Below are 21,706 nucleotides of genomic sequence, written 5' to 3'. Positions count from 1 at the left end.
CAGGGCAGACAGACCCACTATCCCTGCTCCCCAGTGATGGGGTAATACAAAAGGGACAAGGCAGCCTGAGGATGGGAGAAGGCAGCTCATTTGTGTCTTAGAATCTGTCCTTGAGATAAAGTTCTTTCTTAGTAAATGGCCTTGCCTGGACTAACTTCTCAGTGCGTGACGACTATGGTGAGGAGCTAACCTCTCTCTCTGGAAGTGCAGCACTTTGCTATACTGGCTCTGACGGACTGCAGCTCTGCTCCCAAGACCAAGGGAGCCTCTGAGGGTGCCCAGGAAGAGTAGGTCACAAACCAGCGACTTGTTCACTTTTGTTATCTGGGTGACGAAAGGGGGGACTCTGAACAGGTCTCTCCAATATAGGCAACTCCTCCCTACCCAGGATGGGAAATGCGGCAGGAAGAGGAGGTCACCTGTCTGTACCCACCTCTCACTCAGGGTGCCAGAAACGGCACCCCTGGAGATCCACTCCTTCAGATCGACCACTGCCCCTTCCAGGGTCCTCTTAACAGTTAAGTGCCAAAAGGATGATGTGGATATTAGTAGCTCCAAGGAGTGTGTTATCTGTTTTGGGCCCCGAGACCATTGTAAGAGGAGAAAAGGGAATGCCTGCTAGTCTCGCCTTTCTCCTGGGTACCTAGGAGGCCAAGAGGCATTTTCAAGGCCCCTGTCCCTTCCTGAACCCAAAGGAGTGGCAGCCAGCACCAGAAGCTACCAAGCCTCTTCAAATTTGTTTTTATTTCCTAAGGAGTCAGGGCAGGGATGGGGAAGGGATCCATAACTTGGATTTCAGGAGGAGCCCAGGCCTCAGAAAAGAAAACCACTCCCCTGGCTCTCCCCTCCGCAGTTCTGTCAGTAGGGATGATGCAGTGTGTGCTCCATGATGGTCCGAATGGCCATCCACGTCTCCTGGGCCGTGGGGATGATCTGCACGGCTGGCAGCAGGAAGCCATAGCGCCCCGTGTCCCGGAGCTCGAAGCTGAAGGAGTACTTGATGCCACTGTCATAGGCCCAGTCAACTGTGATCCCACTGGCCACATCTGGGGACAAAAGGGCAAAGAAATGCCCCCCAAAAGGAAGAACAGGGTGTGGTCACAAGGTACAGAGGCTTCCTGCAAAGACAATGTGCCTTGGAGACCAAACCCTCACTCATCCCAGACCACACCAAGCTTCCTGGCCCAGGCTTCAACCTGGGCCACACCCTGCTCACCCAGTGCATGCTCTGCTCTAGCAAAATGAAAGCTCCTGGAGGCCACCAGACTTGGGATATGTATGCCTAAGGGGCATCGCAGTGAGCCAGCCATCAGGGGCTGTGCACTAATTAACAGAGAAGTGGGTGCTGGGTCTAGGTACCACTATTCACCCTTGTACTCAGATGTGGAAATCAGCTCTGGCCCAGCCCCGCTGGATCTGTGGCACAGCCCTGTGGCCAACCAGGCCTGCCAGCCAGCAGAGCCTGCACCTGCCTGAGCCCAGGTGGATGTGGCGCCCGCAGGAGCAGCAGCCAGGGGACGGCTCACTCACAGAGGGTGGTACTGATGCTGCCATAAATGTACTCGATCCCGTGAACCTCATACAGGGCCTGCACTGCATCCTTGGCGAGATGGTACTGCAAGATTCAATCCAGGGAGTGAGAGGCAGTGGGTCCCCACTCCCCCATATCCTCACCAGCTTCTGCAAACCAAGGACTTAGGAGTCTTGGAAGTTGAATGTGTAGATGGCTCTTGCGGGAAGGAAGCACAGCATCTCCAGCTGTGAACTGGATCACATGTGAGAACAAGCCCCTCACCCCCACCCTGCTCCCTACCAGGGGGCCAGTTGAGAGTCTGCGGGATGCCTCCCCCAAGCCCTAAGCAGCCAATCTTACCAACTCCTCCTGGTTTGAAACAGGCTCCAGAGAGTGGCCATACGGGTACATGAGCATCTGAGAGTAGCTGTGGATGGAGATCAGAGCCTTGACGTTCCCATGGGACATGATAAAGTCCACGACGGCAGCCACTTCTGGCTCTGACTGAGGGGAGGGCCCATGATAAGTCTCTGAGCAGGGGTTGTTGTTAGAACCGTTTCCTGGAAGTAGAATAAAGACACCCACAGGGTTCAAATTCCCAGGCGTGGGAAAGACTCTCACAAAATATTCTGTATTCCTCTCTAATCCTAGTCTTCTTTGCAGTTTGGTTGAGATCATGTGGCTACTTTTGACCAATGAGAATGTGAGCAGTAATGATGGGTCACCTCTAGTTTGAGGCTAAGAGCAAGTATGACTTCTTGATACTCTCTTCTGTGTCATTAAAGCAAAAAAAAAAAAAAAAAAAAACCCTCTAAATGGAGAAGTGTCCTGGATCTCTCTGTCACCAATGGAAGACAGCTATCAAGGAGGGTCACCTACCCATAGTGGACTTTACGTACATGAAAAATAAATTTTTTACTGTGTTAGGCCACTGAGACTTGGAGGGATGCTTGTTACTGCTACATACCCTGGTCTAATACATCAGAGGAGTGTTGCCACACCACAACTCAGCAACTCTGTGCCCTGCAGAGTGCTCCCTTAGCTTGTCTTTTGGTTAAGTCCTGACTGTGGTTCCATTAGAAAGTCAGGCCTGCCTCAGCAGTTGCCGCTAGGTCTCCAACCTGGCTTCCCCTATGAGCAGTGACCCCTGTGAGCTGACCCTTCTCTGCCGACCCTCCACTTCCATGGGGAAGGCTTGGGTCAGTTGAGTGCTCAGATATAGTGTCTGCACAAGCTGTGCCAACCCAAGGGCAGCATGGACTTGGAGCTGGGAAAAGAGAGAATAGATCACCATAGTTGCCCAAGACTGCTCTGGGAAGCACAGATGCAAAAAATCCTTGAAAATTCTTCTGAATGGGTACCTAAGTCGGAAGGAGGGCAAAGAGTAACTGTTCCTCTACTTTGCTCACAAACTTAATTTGTTCCCATCTCCTACTAGATTCTTTGCTCCTCATCTCTTTTCTTCCTCTCCTGTTTTCCTCTCTTCCCCAGTGGCCAGTTGGTAGAGGGCTAGGCTGGGCTGGTCAAGATTTGGGGGTCAGGAACACATGAAAGAAGCATCCCAGGCCCTGCTCTCACTTCTCCCTGAAATGACTGCACAGAAGCCCGGTCAGAAGCCAGGGGCTGCCCAACTTCTGAAGCCTCCTGAGGATGCCAGAGCAGCCCCCTGACCAATGAGGGCAATGAGCTGGATGCAGACCTAGGTGGCTGGCCCATGGACTGGTTCAGATGTTGTCCTAGGACTGCAGCGAACAGGTCCTCCCCAAGGGTGCAGGTGAGGGCGGTATAGGTGGGAAGGATGATCTACAGATTACTCATTATGCAGAAATCAAATTCAGGCAATAATAAAGTCATAAACAAAATCTTCCCGCCTGAGTCACTAAGCAGATACTCGCTACTTCTGGCCACAGGCAGGCCCAGAGGCAATTCTGTCACCTGGAAGCGCATCCCCTCTTGGTCTGCACAACCTCACCAGGGGTGAGGACTGACCCTAGTTGGAAGGGGGTATGCCTGCAGGGAATGAAGGGGTAGGAGCAGCCTGGTGGGCTGGAGCTGGCCCAGCTAACAGCGGCCCTGTTTGTTGTGTCTGCTGGGAGCTTCTGCACCTGCTACACTTGATGAATGACAAATAGCAACAGATGAGCAGAGCGGGGGAGGCTGCAAGCTTTGTCTGCTTTTGCAGCCCACGCATGGAAAGCGGTTCCCCTGCCAACGACCAGGTGGCTTTGCCCAAATATGGAGAAACACTTCAGGCCATTAGTTCTGGTTTGAGCTAAGCAGAATAAACTAATCTTCCCCTGACCAAATGGGAATTAGCTGCCTGCCTCTCTCTGACGTTCACAAAGTCCTCCGAGCCTGCCTGTTTCACAAGTACCTGCTAATGGATTCATTAGCTATTTATTTTTCCTTCTCAAAAATGTAATTTGTAGCAAGGGGAACTCGCTGGAAGGACACGGTAAATTATTAAAAGCAGTAATCTTTGGGCAGTGGGATTATGGGAGCTTTTTGTCCCCTCTGGGCTTTTTTTTTTTTTCCACTTTTTTTTTCCACATTGTGTATATACTGATTTTTTCCCCCCTGTGGTGAAACCCACAAAAGATATTTTCTTTAAGAGGTAATTTGTCTTTCTTCTAGCCAGTGTGTCTCAGGGTAGATAGGCACTCACTTCAGCCAGTTCTAAGGGGCCCACGTGGATGCTTTCTTGGGACAAATGTCTGGTTATTTGGAGATGGAAATGCCTAATTTTACACAGCTGTGTTTCCTTACACAAGCAGTTACAAGTACAACCCAGATTCTCAGGCAACCCCTACACTGTGGGCTGATTGGCTTTGCTCTGTAGACTTCAGAGCTATCCTTATTTGCAAAGAACGGATTCAAAGAAGCCAGATTTTCGAAACAATGGGCATCTGGATCTAGAATGTTCTGCCTTGTCGGATTAGCCAACAAACAGGTCTGCAGATTTGTTTTTCAATAGCACTGTCTCCTGTGGAGCTAAACTCTGACTCCTGGTATAGTGTGGCAGCCACATCTGGAGGCCAAGGGCTATGCCTATTCAACCCTCTGCTTTGGAGACTGTCCTGGTTAGACCCAGCATCCCACCCATCAAGCTGCTGCATTCCCAGGGTTCACATACTGGTCTCTGTTTCAGTTTCCCCATGTGGTCCTTACGCCCCTGGCATGCCAAGGGAGATAATAAGGAAGAACACCAAGGGAACTCAGGAGGAAGCTGCCCACTCCTCCCTAGGATCACGGGGCCCTGTGGATACACAACAGCCGAGGGTCACAAAGTAATTGGACCGAAAATAAAAGCCAGGCTTAAGTCAGTGTTGATGATAAGAAACTAGCTTATTCTATATTTAAACCTTTGTCCCGGCCTCCCCAGAGGGCAAAATTCGGGTCACAGTTCTCAAGGAATGAGTTTTGAGACATTTTCCTGTGGCGTGCTCCCTTCAAGGAAGGGCTAGAGATATTCAGGGGGCACCATAAATCCTGGGTTTTAAATAACAAGCAAGACTACTTTGGACCTCCTTAAGCCTTTCTCTGCCATATTTAGGATCGGATGCCGTTAGTCCCCATTCAAGGAGCTGTTTCCCACGAAGGCTTAGCATATGCATACATTTAACAGACATATGCAACCTCTCCCCATAGACCACAGCCAATCCTAGGCACGTGCCCGCCTGTCCCTGGCCATGACTCACTCGCATTAGCTAAGTGCTCCGCCTCCCCGGTTATGCGTCAGCATAATCTGTGTGGGAGATGTGCCAAGGACCAAGTTCTCCCCAGCCCTGCCCTCGGGGTGCAGCAGACTGAGGTACCTCCAAAGCCTGACTTCCAGTTCCTGTTAAGATCCACACCAATGCAGAAGGTTCCCGGTCTGCTGGACTTGTTCTTCCGCCACAAGCGGTTCTGAAAAAGTGCAGGGCAGGTGACTGAGCCCTTTCTGGGTGGGAGCCTCTGACATCCTCGTCTAGGAAGCGGGTCTGCTGGGACAGGGAGGGATGCAAGGAAGGAATCTCTAGGGCAGGATGGGGCTGGCATACTGAGCCACGGCTGCAGATCAAATGCTTTCTGGTTAAAGCTGGGGTACGGCGAGAGGCGTGAGCACAGCCAAATAACAGTGGACTTCCCTGGGCAGTTGGAGGGCAACAGTTGCAACCACAGTACCTGAGCAGCCCGCCTGCCTCACGGAGACTCTGCAAGGAGCTCCCAAAGGCTCTGTCCCCAGGGAACCTCAGCAGAGCATCCCAAAGCCACCGTGACCTTTCTTTCCTCCATTACCCCCAGAGCTGACCCCTGATTCCTAAGCCCCTCCCTCTCAGGTGCTCTCACCATACTGTGGGTATAAGCAAACCCATCAGGATTAGAGACAATCTCCAGGAAGACGTCCATGGCGTTCAGTACATCTGTTACGATGCGGTCTTTGCCATATTCACTGACAATCTGCAAGAAAGGGCCGAGTAGGTACAGACTGAGGGACAGGAGGTCCTGGCGGGCTCTCCTCCAGAGTAGAGCAGGACATCGGTACAGCCACTGGCTACAGGCAGGGATGGCATCAGGTCATCAGGTTCATCCTTGTGCAGAACTGAAGGCTTGGATTTTCAACAACTAGAAGGTGGGGGCTCTGGGCTGCAAATGGCCAGAGCACATGGCAGCTGTTCCACAGGGCAGGTGTGCAGAAAGCACCCCAAGTCAGATGAACCAAGTAAGTTTTCAACTGGAGGTGCCCTTAAATAGTTGAGCAGCTCCAACCCTCCACCCCATCCCAGCCCCTACGGTCCATGCTGACCTTCCTGGCAATCCAGATGCCGGTGGCATGGGTGATCCACTCCCGGGAATGGATTCCAGAATCAATCCAGATGGCCGGACGCCGAGAACCTCCGGTGCTGAACTGGGGAAAAGCACCAGGCCCCACACAAGTTTGAACCACAACAGCTACAGGGCTGTCCCCAGACTGCCTAGAAGGAGGCCCCAGATATATCTTCAGTGCCTGGGGTGGCTCCCTGTTCCTGAGAGGGGGGTTATATGTGTGGGTACCTGTGTAGGAGCCCATGGAAAGTGCACACATGTGGGGACCTTGGCAACATAGTGATGCTCTTGCGGGGCAAAGTGATCTAGTTAGAAGCACAAAATTGCCCAGGTCTGCAAGTGTTTTAGACTAGTGCTTCGCAAACTTTCAAGGGCACGTGAATCCTCCAGGAATGTTACTAAAATTCAGATTCTGACGCAGTAGATCTGGAAGGTGAGGTTGGTAATTTCTAACAAACTCAGAAATGCTGTTCCTGTGGGTCCAGGGACCACCCTGAGTAGCAACAGCTTAGACAACATTAAAGAGAGAACACAGGCAGCCCTTATGAGAAATCAAAGCAGGCACAGGTGAAGTCAAGTCCCACGTTAGCCGAGGCCAAATGACCCTTCAGAAGAGTCCCCCAGGGCACTTCTGAGGACAGCTGAGTCTGTCTTCTCTGAGAGCTGCGTGTCAAATGACCTGCGAGGTCCACGCTCTCGAGTGCCCTCAGAGCACATACAAAGAATTGTTTTCCAGTATGCTTCACACTTCCACCTCTCCTGCTGCCTCCATGGCCAAGGGCACTGCTGCCGCCAAGTTTACTGGAACCCTGTTTCCAGTGGGCTCTGTGAAGGGCTAGAAGTTCTCCTCATAGACTCAGGCCTATCCATGGGGCTGCCTAAGCCAGAGGGCCTCAGTCATTTGTAAATGAGGCCTCTGTGTACCTCTTTTCCCACTGACCAGATGAAGCAGCTGAGTTAACAGGAAGAATGCTGATTCACTCACACTCACATCCCAAGTTCAAGCTGATGACTGCCATTCTGCAGTTCCATCTCCTTAACAAACCTCCCACCAGATTCCTGACCCAGAATATCCCCAGGTCACTGCACTACCAACTGTCCACACCTACAAGGGGTGGGTCCCTGAACATCACCATCCCAAAGCTTGTGCATCACCTCAGGACATGAGTGTACACACCTCTCTCCCTAAACGGACTGGCTGACTCCCCACCCAGCCACAACCCCACGTGAGCTCAGTCTTATGCCTGAGGCACTCACTGTACAGTCTAGTGGTCAACACTCCCAGGTTTTACCTTCAGAACAAGGATGGACCGATTTTCAAAGCTGTGGCCAATCTGAAGTTTTGAGACAATATCTGAATGCTCAGTTACAAAGTTGTCAATCCAGGTATAGATCTGAAAGGAAAGAAGTTTCTCAGATGGGCAGTTAAGCAGGGAGGGAGCAAACCCCAGGGTCTCTCTGAATATTCTCCTTCCCTGATCCTACCACCCTCTTTAATGCTTTCCCACCTCCCTTGAGAATCTAAAAGAACTGCAAAAACCAAAGACTACCTCCAGGTCTAAGGTAGGAGCTGTGGTCAGCCTGGATTCCCAGACTTTTCACCTCTGTGCAGTGCTATGCCTTTGCCTGGAAGAGCAGCATGTGCTGAGCCAACTCAGCCCCCTAGGGTTAGCCTGCAAGGCTCTCTCTGGTTGGAAGTTTCTCTTCCTTCCATTTTATTGGCCCCTTCCATCCACTTACAGATCTCATAGTCCTTGCAGTGTTGTTTTTAGTCATCCTGCCCCTTTTATATTCTAAGCTTCTTGAAGGCAGGATTATTTATCTCAGACATCAATAACTTCCTCCCAGTGTCTGCTCTACACTCTCTAGGCATCAGCTCACAGTCTCCTATATCCCCAGAGCCCTGAGTCTGGACAACCCGAGGGTCCAAGAGGACAGCAGAGTCTGGAGCCTGACGGGGAAGACCCACCTCCTCCAGAGTGTGGTAAGAGGAGTAACTGAAGCTACTGGTGCTTCGCTCCAACCGGCGGGATTTCGCCATGGCTTCTCTCTCCTCATCCAGCAGCACCTGGGAGGCAGAAGCACATATTGGAAGGGAAGGCGAGGCTGGGCCAGGCATGTCACTTCTGGGCCCTGCCTCAGCTGGCTGCACAAAGATAGCGTTGACATAGCAGAATGAGCCAGAATGAGTGTGAGCTGTGCAACAGGAGATGCCAGGTTGCTGGGTGATTCTTCTGCTTGGCAAGCTGGCATTCATCCTGCCTTTTCCCAAATGAGCATGGGTCAAGGAGTCTGGAGAATGTGGTCCTAAGTCTGCCACTGCCACTGACTTGCTGTGGAACCTTAACCTTGGTTTCCTCAGCTTGAAAATCGAAACTTGCCTTGCCCATTTCAATAGGATAAAATGTAATAACAGATACCAAAGTGCTTTGGAAAATATGCTCATGGGTGGCTGCCAACATTGCTTTTGCCCTCTGTGAACACTCTGTTGAGCGAAAGCCCAAGCTGAACTATGTACACTGACCCCTTGGAGAGCAGAGGGCTCACCTGGCCCACATCATGAACTCTACTCCAGGAAGCAGCCCTGACAGTTGACGTCCAAGCCATTTGAGAAACCTGTCCAAATCACTTTACTTAATGTGCCAACAGTCTTTCACTCACCATTTTAACTGCCTGTTAAACACAAGTACAGATGAGCCAAATCAGCATCCTTACTTGAGTGGCAATTGGGAGCTGGCTCTCAGTCCTTCTGTGGTACTTTGAAGTGACCTCCCACATCATCCTGGGGCATTTTCCCCACTTTTGGAGTCAGTGAAATGGGTAGGTGCCCTTCATCCTAAACTCATACCCTTACATTGTCACCCAGGGACGAAGACACCCCAGGACTCAGCGATGACTACAGCATGGGAGGGGTCTGGGCCTCTTTGCAACAAAAGGGAAAGCAAAGGCCCTCAACCCAAAGTCACGCTGATTTGCCTCTCTGTGGTTGTTGTTTAGTCACGTCAGGCTCAGTCATGTCTGACTCTTTGCGACCCCATGGACTGTAGCCCACCATGCTTCTGGGTCCACGGGATGTCCCAGGCAAGAACAGTGGAGTGGGTTGCCATTTTCTTCTCCAGGGGAACTTCTACACCCAAGGATTGAACCTGTGTCTCCTGCAATGGCAGGCAGATTGTTTACCACTGAGTCACTGGGAAAGTCCGTGCACCTCTGGGTCACAAGTAAATCCTGATGATGCCTTGCTTCAGGCCAGGGCCTTTTAGTTTACCAAGCATCTTAATACTCATCATCTCAGTTCATCTTATGACCTGATGACAGGACAAGAATTAACTATTCATGTTTTAGAGATAAAGCAAATTAGAGAGATAAACAGACTTAACAGCAAAGCTAACAAGGGACAGAGACGAGATAAAAATCCAGATACCCTAGTTTCTAGCACTATGTCCCTTAAGGCCAGCTAGCTAGAAAAATTAAAGGCAAATAAGAATCACACACACACACACACACACACACACACACACACACACATCTATGTATCTGTGTGTGTGTATACATAGAGGGAGAAAGAGAAAGCACATGTATAAAATATTAACAACAGGTGAAAAGCCCATCATACTATTCTTATAATTTAAAACTGCTTTAAAATAATAAAAAGGCAATACTCCACGCATAGGAAAACAAGACAGTAAAATGCCAAAAAATTTTACCCAAATGTTAACATGACTGTTAGGATAGAAAGCTTGTGATTTTAAGCAATTTTTCCTTTTCTCCATTTTTACATTTTTCTCAGCATGCTCATATTACTTCAATAAGTAAAATCTTCTGAATAAATAAATACAAAAACAAAGGCAAAAATGCCCCCAATGTCTGAAAATGAAGGAGCAGCCATCCATGGAGTCTCCAGTCCCAGGGCTAGAAGACAGCCCCTCTCCATCCCCACCTGCTGAGGCCGAGGTCACTGCCGGGTGACACTCTCACCCCACTCCCCCTGTCAACTTACTCACAAACCTCAAACCACAAATTTAAAAATGGGAGTGGAAATCAAAGCTTGGGGGCTCATTTCTTTTTGAGCACCAACTACACATGTGGCCTTTATAATGGTGACGTTTTCTAGCTAAACTGGCTGGGCTGGGGAATGTTCCCACTTGTGCAAAGCAGGGATTGCTGGTTTAGAGAGAGATGGCTGGAGGAGCCCCGATCTTCACTGACACAAGCACCATCCTGGGAAGTCCTAACAAAGGAAATTTGTCTTCTTCCCAGAAAATCAACAGAAACCTCAGCAGCCCCCATGACCGATGTGTGCCTGTCACCGTGGGCCAGGCATGACCAGCTGCAATGAGCAGCTGCAGAAAGAGTAGGGTGGGCCGACGTACCCAGAGTCAAGGCCGGTTCTGCCCCATGCTGGTCCCACCACCATGAAGTTAAAGGACTAACTTCCTAGGGGTGGAGGTGGTGGGTGAAGATGGAGGAGAGAGAAGACAGGACTGGAGGACCCAGGGACACCCACAGGAAGAGAGTTCACACAAGGTTGTCCTTTGTTCTACACAACAGCTTGGAGGCAAATGGGAAGTCGGCACCCAACTGCAAATAACTTTCCAAACACCCTCACAGCCTTGTGAATGGATGTGACACCCGCTTACAAATTGGAAATGCTCAGCCCTCACAGCTGGGCCCTGGATTCCAGGAACATGAATCTGTCCTGGCCTGAAAAATACACAGATGTTTGCTCCCTTCGTAGGGCTGAGGTAAGGGAAGGAAGGGGACGGGAGATCTAAGAATGCAGTCTCATCTCACCACAGCCCTGTCAGGATTCTTGAAGAAAAAAACAGATTCAGAAGTAAGCCATTTGCCTCCTGGAAGCCATAACCTGACAGAAAAAGTAGTACCTTGGTGTAAATTAATTTATGACAGGAGTAAGGAAGGATGGAGACATTAAGAAGTGCACCTCCAAGATGGGGGGGGGGGGTGCGGGGAGCAGACTGAGGGCCCCAAAGGTGAAGATGACACCTGAAAAGAACCTGCATTCACAGCTCTCTCCAACCACAGACGTGAAATGGAAGCAGCTCCCGGAAGCAGTGGGTGGGGGACAGGAGACGGCTCTAACACGGCTCTGTGAGGACGGCAGTCACTTCTCCTTACCCACCCCTGACCTCCTCTGCAGGCCTAACATCTCCAGTGGTAGCTGCATGGCTGGTAGCAACCACAGTCCATGCCTATGCTGGGATGTGGGGCTGGGAGGGTACAGATCTGGGACTGTTAGAATGAACCCTTCAGAAGTCAAAGCTGAACTGGGGCTTCCCTATCCTAAAAGGCAAAGTTAAAACACCATATGAACAACAGTGACACCCACTAAGGAGGCAGACGGCATAAGAGTAAAGAGTCCAGGGCCTGGAGTCAGGCTATCTCAGGTTAAATCCTTTGTTGTCACTGACGGGCAAATGACTAAGTTCTCTGTGCCTTGGTCTCCAAATTATGAATTTTTCTGAGCTTTCATAAAATGGAGGTCATGTTATCATGTACTTTCACACATACTTGAAGTGTTCTTGTGAGGATTAGAAGGGTGAATACATGTAAACTGCTTAGAACATTGCCTAGCACGCAGTAAATGCCAGCTATGATGACAAGGGACAACAACAGGATAACAGTAACTCTTGAGGTGACTCCAGGACTCCGAGGTGGAATAGGCATTACAGGGCACGACCAGGAAACCTGGGTTCCTCCAGAAACCTGGTGTCTGTCAGACTTGGACAGTAAGTGGACCATTAGTGGTCACTCGGGTGAGTCAGACAGTCCCTGCCCCTGCCCTCCGCAGGACCAACAGAGGGGCTGGCCCTTCTGTCCCCATCTCCCCACCCCCTGGACCCTCCTCAACCCTCACCCCCAGGCAGCTAGCCTCTGCCTCTCCCTCAGTGGCTTGCCCGTGATTCCTATCTTTCCTCACCTATTCCTGTCCTCCTCTCCTCTTTAGAGCTGCCACCCACCCCAACCCCGGCCAACACAATTCCCACGTTTTAATCTCTTCTGTTCAGCAGACTGGACTTCCCAGGTGGTGCTAGTGGTAAAGAATCCAGCTGCCAGTGCAGGAGATATGAGACTCAGGTTTGATCCCTGGGTTGGGAAGATCCCCTGGGGGAGGGCACAGCAACCCACTCCAGTACTCTTGCCTGGAGAATCCCACGGACAGAGGTGGGCTACAGTCCATGAGGTCACCAAGAGTCAGACATGACTGAAGCGACTTAGCATGCACACACATTCAGCAGAGTAATGTCTGTGACGCACACACTGGGCACTAAAGACACAACAGTCAACAAAACGAAACTGCCTGCCCTCATGGAGCCCTACAATCTGGTAGGGGAGACAGACGATAAACAAGACAAAGAAGTGAACCATATAGGATATTAGAAGGCCATAGGTGCCAAGAAGAAAAGTGAGGGAGGGAACTGGGGGAATGTGGGAGAAGGGTACAACTTAACATAAGGTGAAAAGTTGATATGTGAGTCAGGTTTTGAAAGCAGTGAGCCACCTGCTGATATTTGCAGAATCAGGATTCCAGCAATATAGGGCCAACAAGTGCAAAGGCCCTGAGATATAATCCTAACCAAAGGCATTGAGGCAAGGATAGCTCAGGCAAGCTGGAGGAATGTCAAGAAGGTGATGGTGCCTGGAGCAGAGTAAGCAAGAGTCAGCAGTGCAGGGCAGCACGTGGATCATGTAGAGCCTTACAGCAGTTTTAAGGACTTTGGCTTTTACTGTGAATGAAGTGGGGAGACATGGAGGGTTTTAAGCAGAGGACTGATATAACAGGATTTACATACTTTTAAAGAACACCTCTGACTGCTGTGTTGAGACTAGGCAATAAGGAGGCAAGGGTGGAATCATGGAGAACAGTTAGGAAACTACTAGAATAATCCAGGTGAGGGCTGATGGGGTATTGACCCATGGTGCTTGAATAGAATTTGCAAGATACATCTCTCTACATCTTACTATCAGAAGAGAGAACTGATAGGATTTGCTAATTTGTCTGTGGGACAGACCACCTGACCTGCCTCTTGAGAAATCTGTATGCAGGTCAGGAAGCAACAGTTAGAACTGGACATGGAACAACAGACTGGTTCCAAATAGGAAAAGGAGTATGTCAAGGCTGTATATTGTCACCTCGCTTATTTAACTTATATGCAGAGTACATCCTGAGAAACACTGGGCTGGATGAAGCACAAGCTGGAATCAAGATTGCTGGGAGAAATATAAAAAACCTCAAATATGCAGATGACCCCACCCTTATGGCCGAAAGTGAAGAAGAACTAAAGAGCCTCTTAATGAAAGTGAAAGAAGAGTGAAAAAGTTGGCTTAAAGCTCAGCATTCAGAAAACTAAGATCATGGCATCAGGTCCCATCACTTCATTGCAAATAGATGGGGAAACAGTAGAAACAGTGACAGACTATTTTGGGGGGCTCCAAAATCACTGCAGATGGTGACTGCAGCCATGAAATAAAAAGACACTTACTCCTTGGAAGAAAAGTTATGACCAACATAGATAGTATATTAAAAAGCAGAGACATTACCTTGCCAACACAGGTCCATCTAGTCAAGGCTATGGTTTTTCCAGTAGTCATGTATGGATGTGAGAGTTGGACTGTGAAGAAAGCTGAGCACCGAAGAATTGATGCTTTTGAACTGTGGTGTTGGAGAAGACTCTTGAGAGTCCCTTGGACTGCAAGGAGATCCAACCAGTCCATTCTGAAGAAGATCAGTCCTGAATGTTCACTGGACGGACTGATGTTGAAGCTGAAACTCCAATACTTTGGCCACCTGATCCGAAGAGCTGACTCATTGGAAAAGACCCTGATGCTGGGAAAGATTGAAGGCAAGAGGAGAAGGGGATGACAGAGGATCAGATGGTTGGATGGCATCACTGACTCAATGGACATGAGTTTGAGTAAACTCCGGGAGTTGGTGATGGACAGGGAGGCCTGGTGTGCTGTAGTCCATGGGATCACAAAGAATCGGACATGACTGAGTGACTGAACTGAACTGAAGAACTGTCTGGGGGATGTGAGAAAAAGAGTCAAGGATGACTCCAGGTTTCTTGTCTGAGGAACAAAGAGGACGGCATTGCCATTTGCTGCACTGGGGGAGGCTGTGGAGGAGCAGGCCAGGGGAGCTGGGTTTGTACCTGTGAAGTCTGAGATGCCCATTAGACACCCAGGTAGAAATGCCAAGTAGATGGTCAGAGATGTGAACCTGGAGTTCCGATCAGATATGAGAGGATGGCTGGAGATACCAACATGGGAGTGCTCAGGAGGTGGAAGGTATTCAATTCCATGATCTTGGATGAGGGGACAGAGAAGAGGTCGAAGGACAGAGCTGGGAAACAGAACAGCGTGCAGAGAAGCAGCCAGGAAGATGGGACGACCCAGGAGAGTGATGTCCCGGAAGTCCAGAGAGGAGAGGGTGATGGGTCAGGCTAAAAGCTGGAAGCACGATGCACACTCAGAGCTGACTGCTGAGGGAACCTGGGAGCTGTGTGACGCTGTGTGTGACGCTGTGTGTGACAACTGGGGTGAAGGTAGCGGTGGACAGTTTACCCGAAAAGAGGGATGAAGATGGCATGTAGAGTCAACATTTCCCCGAGTTCTGCTCTTGGAATAAGAGGAGAAGTGGGGTGATAGCTGGAGGTTGGGGGAAGGGATCAAGAGAGGACCTTTTTAAGAAGAGAGAAATAACTCTATATTTGTATGCTAATGGGAATGATCCAGGAGAGAGGGGAAAATTGGCCAAGCAGTATTTACACTAAATTGTATTTTACTCTAGAGCGTGCTCGGAGCATCGGTGATTTTTGTTTTCTCCTTTGTGCTTTCCCCTATTTTCCGAATTATCTACCATGAATATTTATTAATTTTGTAATCAGAAAAAAAGCCATTAAAATCCACAGAGCTGATTGCTCAAGTGAAGCCTTTCCATGGTGACTCATCCCAGGGAGGAAAAAAAGAAAAAAGAAACCAAAGGGCTAAAAAGAATGAGGAGGTGAAGAAAAATTAAATGCAAATAGAGCTCACTCAAAATCAGATAATTTCTTTCCTGGCCCACTGCAATTTCCTCACCACCCTCCTGCCTGTCAGTCTCTCCCTGCTCCTGTCCCCAACTCAACACTGTCAACATTGTCACTGTCAGAAGGATTTTTCTTAAATGCAAATCTGATCGTGTCAGAGCCCTCCGAAGGCTCCCCCATGGTTTTCGGGATTTTCTCTCGACCTTTTCACCTGGTGGAGGGTGCCCTTTGTGCTCTGGTCTGGCCTCATTGCCAATCATGGGCCCCTTCCCCTCCCCGGCCCTCCCTTCTCCCGGCCCTCCCTTCTCCCGGCCCTCCCTTCTCCCGCTCTTCAGCCACACCGTAATTGCCGCCTTCTCAGAGCCTCAGAGCGACCATGCAGTGCCTCTTGTACCCGCTCCCATAGCAACCTGCTCCACTCCATCAGCGCATCATCCACTCCATTGTAATCACTGATTTACTCCCCTCCGCTTCCCCACCCCCACAGCACTCCAGGTCCCCTGGATACAGGGACTGGATTTCTTTATCTTTGTTTTTCCAGTACCTTGTCTAATACCCAGCACACAGTTGGCATCTCTGTATCTGTGGGTGGAATGAATGAGTCCACCTAGTCTATCTCAAGCATCTTTCTGATCACAAGACAGGAGGGAGTAGGGAGCACGTCCCTTCCTCAAAAATCTCCAGTATCTCTGGCCAAGGTGAAAGCTGGGATCAAGGTTTTTCACACTTTCTCTCAGCCTGGTACTAACCAGCAAACACACCCTCTTTCCTTTCCTTCTCACAACCATTGAGTGAAGTAACATTTACTAGCGCTGTGCTGTGCTGAGTCACTCAGTCATGTCCGACTCTTTGCAGCCCCATGGACTGTAGCCCCCAGGCTCCTCTATCTAAGGGATTGTCCAGGTAAGAATACTGGAGTGGGTTGCCATGCACTCCTCCAGGGGATCTTCCCAACCCCGGGATTGAACCCAGGTCTCCCACATTGCAGGCAGATTCTTTACTGTCTGAGCCAACAGGGAAGCCCAAGAATGTTGGCATGGGTAGCCTATCCCTTCTTCAAGAGGTCTTCCCGACCCAGGAATCGAACTGGGGTCTCCTGCATTGCAAGCGGATTCTTTTCAGCTGAGCTACCAGGGAAGCCATTTACTAAGTCCTACCTAAATGACAGGCCCTATGGTAGATGCTGGGGTATAAAGATAGATAAGGCAAATGATTCTATACCTTGAGGGGCTTAGGGAGGGGACTCTTGAGACAAAGACCAATATATTAATCAGGTCTCTTTGGGCACGCTTTTCCTGAACCTGCCAATAGAGCAATTCATTCAGCACACAGTTACTGAGGGTCCCGTGCAGGAGACACTACGCCAAACACTGGGGTGAGAATATCCAGAAGACAGAAAGCAATCAGTCCTGTGCGTCAATAACTAAAACATGAGACTGGAGGCCAGCAACCTGAGTGGTGCAAACCCCTTCCCTTTTGTTAACACCTCTGAGTTTCCCTCCTCATGGACACCTTCCCCCATCATCACCACAAATCAGCTCAACACAGCAGTCTCTCCCCAGGCTCAGCTTCCTGGAAGCCAAAATGTGATCTCAAGTACGACCTTCAGAGCTTGATGCATTGCAGACAGAGCAAGTTGCTGGTGAAAATCCTGCCTGACTGGGTTAGCACCCAGAGTCCAGGGCACTCTACTGAGAGGCAGTGAAAAGCTCCCCTTTCCCTATCCTTAAAGGGAATCCAGGGCTGGGGGTGACAGGAGAGGACAGCCCCAGGGGAGCCAGTGATTCAGGGAGACTCCCAGGTGCCTCTGGGGCCACTCCTGATACACAGAAATCAACAGAAAAATTTTAGAGACCTCTTCATATCTGTTTGCCAAATACTGCAGAGTCTCCAGGGCAGGGCAGATGCAGGGAAATGCAAACTTAGAAATCCAGGCAAGGGCAAAAAATGAGAATTGAGCACTGAATTATTTGATGTGGTAGCCTCTCTTGTCTATGCGCGTTTCCCCATTTTTGTTTGTGGGGGATTAAACTGGACAAAGAGCCTACTCCCAGATGTTGACCAGGAAACAGATGTGCCCGAGGAGGAGGAAAGGTCTTTGAATGGACCACAGTACCCCAGCCCTGTCCTTGCATGAAAAGGAATGCACCTAATGTGTTTATTCCCTGGCAGGCGGTGAGTGTGTGCACTCTGAGGACTGTGCGTTCCCGCACTCAGAGCCCGTAGAGGAGACCAGCAGCAGCACAACATGGCTGGGCAGGAACCTGTGTGTATACAAATCTACAGGTGTGCAGCAGCATCTGCAGAGGGCTGTAGCCAGAGAGGTCTAACCCAGGGATGCCCCAGAAGAATCATTTTAGGAAAGAGGCTCCTTGGGGGTATTCTGGAAGACAGATCAACTAAAACAGAATTTCATGATGTTCCGAAAAGATGCCATTAAGATGCAGCAACGAGTGAGGCTGGGCAGAGAATGGGATGCCTGGAATGAAGTCTCCCTTCGCCCTAACCAAGGGCAGGTCTGTAGTCACTTCTCCCAGAGCTATTCTTCTGGGAGAGTCCTGCCCGGGAGAGACACCCGGTACTGAGAGCCGGCATTGGAGGCGGCAGGAAGGGAACCACAGCAGGGTTCACAGGAGCGGCTTCGCTCACCTCTTCCTGCTTCTCTGGAGTGAAGGAATTCCCTGCTATTGAATGGGTGAGACACACAGGGACAGGAAGGAGCAGTCAGAAAAGCAAAGAGAGCCGTCCAGAAGAGCCCTCCCTGCCGTCAGTGCCTAGGAGAGAGATGAGCTGCCCCCTCCAGCCTCCCTTCTCCCTGTTTTCTCCTTTGCCATGAACTACAGATTCCTCCATAAGAGAACTCTTAAAAACACAACAAACTAGTGAATATAACAAAAGAGAAGCAGATTCACAGATCTAGAGAACAAACTGGTGGTTAGCTAGTGGGGTGCAAAGGGGCAAGACAGAGGCAGAGGAGTGGGGAGTATAGACTGTGAGTGTAAGATAGGCCCTGTGATGTAGTGTACAAGGAATACAGCCAATACGTTTTGTAATAACTATAAGTGGAAAGCAACCTTTAAAACTATATAAAGTTAAAAAAAATTTTTTTCGTTGAAGAGGATTCCACAAGCTACCCTGACCTGTGAATTATGAACTCTTTCTTGGATTTTTCTTACATTTAAATTTTTTAGAAAGATCTTTCTTAGATTTAAATTTCCTTTGACTAGTGTGAGGTTTCATTCCTTTCCTGGAAGGTTCACAAAAATGCAGATGAAACTCCAGAAAGAAAACATCCATTTTAGCTTTGGGTATTTTTTTCTCCAGGTTGGGCCCAAACCTGCAAGGGATGTGAAGGTGAGACCCCCAACCTCAGTGTTGGGGCAGGACCTCACCTGGATGTCCTTTATCATGATGTTGTAAGCAAGGCCGTGAGACTCCAGGTAAGCTTTGATGTCTTTCAGTTCGGAGAAGGGAACCCTCATGTCCACAGGGAGGCTGGGCCTGGCTGGGCCACGCCAGAAGTCCACCTGGATCACGAAGGAGAAAAAACAATAGGCACGTGTGTCACACATCCTGCAGGCACCCAGAGAAGCGGTGACCTTCTCTTATACAGCTGAGAGGGCCCCGGTTCCAAAACGAAACCCTTAAGGCAGACCGCAAAGATGGAGACAAACAAAATCCCCAGGTCATGGAGTTTCCTTCCGTAACGCTAAGCACCTTTGTCTCCCAGCCTCACTCACTCCATGTAACTTCACCCAGATGCAAAGAGCCCACAATAGTTTTCTAAAGGTGAGACAGCTTATCATCTGGGACATTCACATGGTCAAGAACATTAGGGAGAAGAGGGAGACATCACTGCCCCCAAGCCCCAGAGGGGTAGGAGAGGCCCAATCCAGAGCCCTGTGCTGTCCGATTTTCATTTTGTAAAATGGAGAGAATTATTGTAAAGTGTTCTGAGTCCTGGTTGATAGGGGCACTCACACAAATAGGATGGTGGGCGTTGGGGCACATCCAGAAATATCTGGTTGTTTCAACAGCCCTCAGACCAAACTCTTCTATATTGAAGAAAACGTCTTGCCTAGTGGAATACTTGCGGAGGACACACATTCTCAGAAACCAGGGCTCAGGCTGAGGGACAAGCCCAAATAAAACAGGTTTGCCAAGCTAAGCCATTTCAGTCGGGAAGCAGATGTGTCCAGTGCGTGCGGCATGGCATCCCACCCAAGACTCACGTGCCTCTCATGTGGCTTTAGGACCTTCCAGCCGTTTTCAGAGCAGCCCTCCCTTACAGGGCAGAGGGGAAAGCCAAGCAGGGCTGCCCCACTTACTGGGCCAGTGTTCCCAGCCTCTCCTGAAGAAAAGCCTCGCTTGATTCTCCCCCGGTGCTGTCATCTCTGGCAGGCACACCCAGAGGGCCAGGTTTGGGGTGGAGGGAACGGGACAGGAGCCAAGGGTGCAGGCCGCTGTGAGGGAGGAGAGGACGTGGCCCCAAGCCCCGCAGATTCCTCACCTTCTGCGGCTTCAGGCCCTCCAGATCCCTGAGAAGTGAAAGCTGCTTCTCATTTTTAGCCAGGATTCGAAGAACCTGGTCACTGGAAAGACACAGAGGGGACCGAAGGGGCTTCTCAGAGGGGTTCCTGAAAGGCTGTGCTGCCTGGAGGACACAGAGTGGAAAAGAGAACCTGGCGGGATAGCTGGAAGGCTAGAGGACCCCTGAGCAGAAGGACCTGCAGCTCTGGGGAGTTCCAACTCCTCTAGCCTGAGGCCAAGGGGTCTCTCCAGACCCAAAGACAGACCACCTGGGGACTCCATAAAGCCTGTCAGTGCTGCTGATGAACCCACTGCCAAGACAGGGCAGACAGGACGCCTAAGGAATGGTGGTGGAGAAGGGAGGAAGAAAATAGAGGAAGGAAGGAGAGAAAGGGATAGACACAGGGAGCCAAGGTACCGATAGTGGCCCCATGTACTCTTTATACAAGGGTCCAGGCTATGTCTGCCCCAACCCCACTGCCTTCTCCCAAGAGCTGGAGGACATGGAAGAGATGAATCTCACCCTACCTCACAGGGGGAAGCTGAGCCCCTTCCCGGGCCCCTGGAGGGGTGGGAGCCGGGGCAACTGAGCAGCCTGCGGTGTGGCCTCTGGGGTCTGAGCCCGGATGGCCATGGCTCCCTCCCTGGCCGGCTCTGATACCCTGGATGATGAACCCCCCCTCTCTAAGCTTGTGTCTCTGCTTCTCCACTATGGAAATACTATGGAGTGCTCACTTTGCGGGGCCTTTGGAAGGCTGAGCAATCATGTCTGTAGAGGGCCTGGTATGTAATACTCATACTTAATTTTACTCAAAGGAGGACAATACCACACCCACACATTAGGAACACATAGTCTTTGGGGATTATGACTTTTTTGAGAATCAGAGGAAAGTTATGAACACTGGAGAATAAGTAGATACACACAAAATTTTACACATGGTTTCAGGGGATTCTTGGATTCTTGGGATTCACGCAGAATAAGAACTCTAGATTTGGGGAGGAATAATAAGAGACCTGCGCGTCCTGCCCTCACACGCGAAATTGGGAGGTGAAGGAGTAAGAAGTGGGTTCAGGATGGGAAATGAAATCCTGAATCCCTCTGCCCTTATCAGGTCCCACCGGGCCACCAAGTCACCCGGCTCCTGGCAATCCTCCCTCCCACTAAGGAGCAGCCACTCACCCTGTGAAATTCATCTGGCCCAAAGCTGCTGCCAGGATAAAGCTGCAGACCAGGAGTGTCCGCCTGCCCACAGGGGACCACTTGCGAACCACGCCTCCTCCAGGGGAACTCTGCATTCTTCTTCCTCCAGGCGAACTTCAGGGGTTTTCCTCGCACACAGGCATGGGCAGGCCTCAGGACAGCAGAGCACCTAAAAGCCGGCAGGCCCGGCAGAGGACGTGCGTTAGGCTCTCTCTGGGGAGACCCTGTGTGGGACCCCCACATGTCAGGCCTTCCAGAAGTGGGGCGTCCCTCCCCACTTCTAGGCAAGTCCTCTCCTGGGAAGGTGCAGGGGGCAGGGGTAGGGAAAGAGGAAGTCAAGGCCTTTAGCTGTTTTCCTTCCCAGAGGTTTACTGGGCCAGCCTCTCGTGAATATCGAATCCTCCATCTCCAGAGAAAGGCTGAGAGAAGTCATAGGCCCAAGGAAATCGCTCCTTTCCAGTCTCCTGCTAATCTCTTCTTTGAGCTCCTTCTCCCTCCCCATCCACTCACACATATGATCCTTGAACATAAGGGTGTGGAAGCCATTGAAACAACACCGGGTTTAGACACAGAGCTGGGTACTCACTTCCTGTCTACAGGGTCCGG

The 21,706-nt window shown here is 50.3% G+C and overlaps 1 protein-coding gene across 1 annotated transcript; it reads right to left on the bottom strand.

Annotated features, from left to right (window-relative positions):
- Window positions 1-858: 858 nt before the first annotated feature.
- On the bottom strand, window positions 859-21,195 carry LOC128046673 (carboxypeptidase A5). The gene is made up of 11 exons (XM_052638835.1): window positions 21,080-21,195; window positions 19,880-19,961; window positions 18,762-18,896; window positions 8,289-8,387; window positions 7,612-7,713; window positions 6,300-6,401; window positions 5,843-5,953; window positions 5,329-5,419; window positions 1,874-2,073; window positions 1,531-1,615; window positions 859-1,046 (listed from the first exon to the last, which is right to left on the bottom strand). The coding sequence occupies exons 1-11, from the start codon at window positions 21,193-21,195 to the stop codon at window positions 859-861; spliced, it is 1,311 nt and encodes a 436-aa protein (XP_052494795.1).
- Window positions 21,196-21,706: the final 511 nt, after the last annotated feature.

This window comes from Budorcas taxicolor, chromosome 4 (assembly GCF_023091745.1).
Source record: "Budorcas taxicolor isolate Tak-1 chromosome 4, Takin1.1, whole genome shotgun sequence".
NCBI lineage: Eukaryota > Metazoa > Chordata > Mammalia > Artiodactyla > Bovidae > Budorcas > Budorcas taxicolor.
Note: the sequence above shows the minus strand (reverse complement) of the source record. Positions and strands in the feature narration are given on the sequence as shown.

Coding starts and splice junctions, on each gene's coding strand:
- LOC128046673 (XM_052638835.1), bottom strand. CDS start 21,195: ATGCAGAGTTCCCCTGGAGGAGGCGTGGTTCGCAAGTGGTCCCCTGTG. Junction 19,962..21,079: donor GGCCAGATGAATTTCACAGG/GTGAGTGGCTGC, acceptor GTGTCTTTCCAG/TGACCAGGTTCTTCGAATCC. Junction 7,714..8,288: donor CTTACCACACTCTGGAGGAG/GTGGGTCTTCCC, acceptor CTTTCCTTTCAG/ATCTATACCTGGATTGACAA.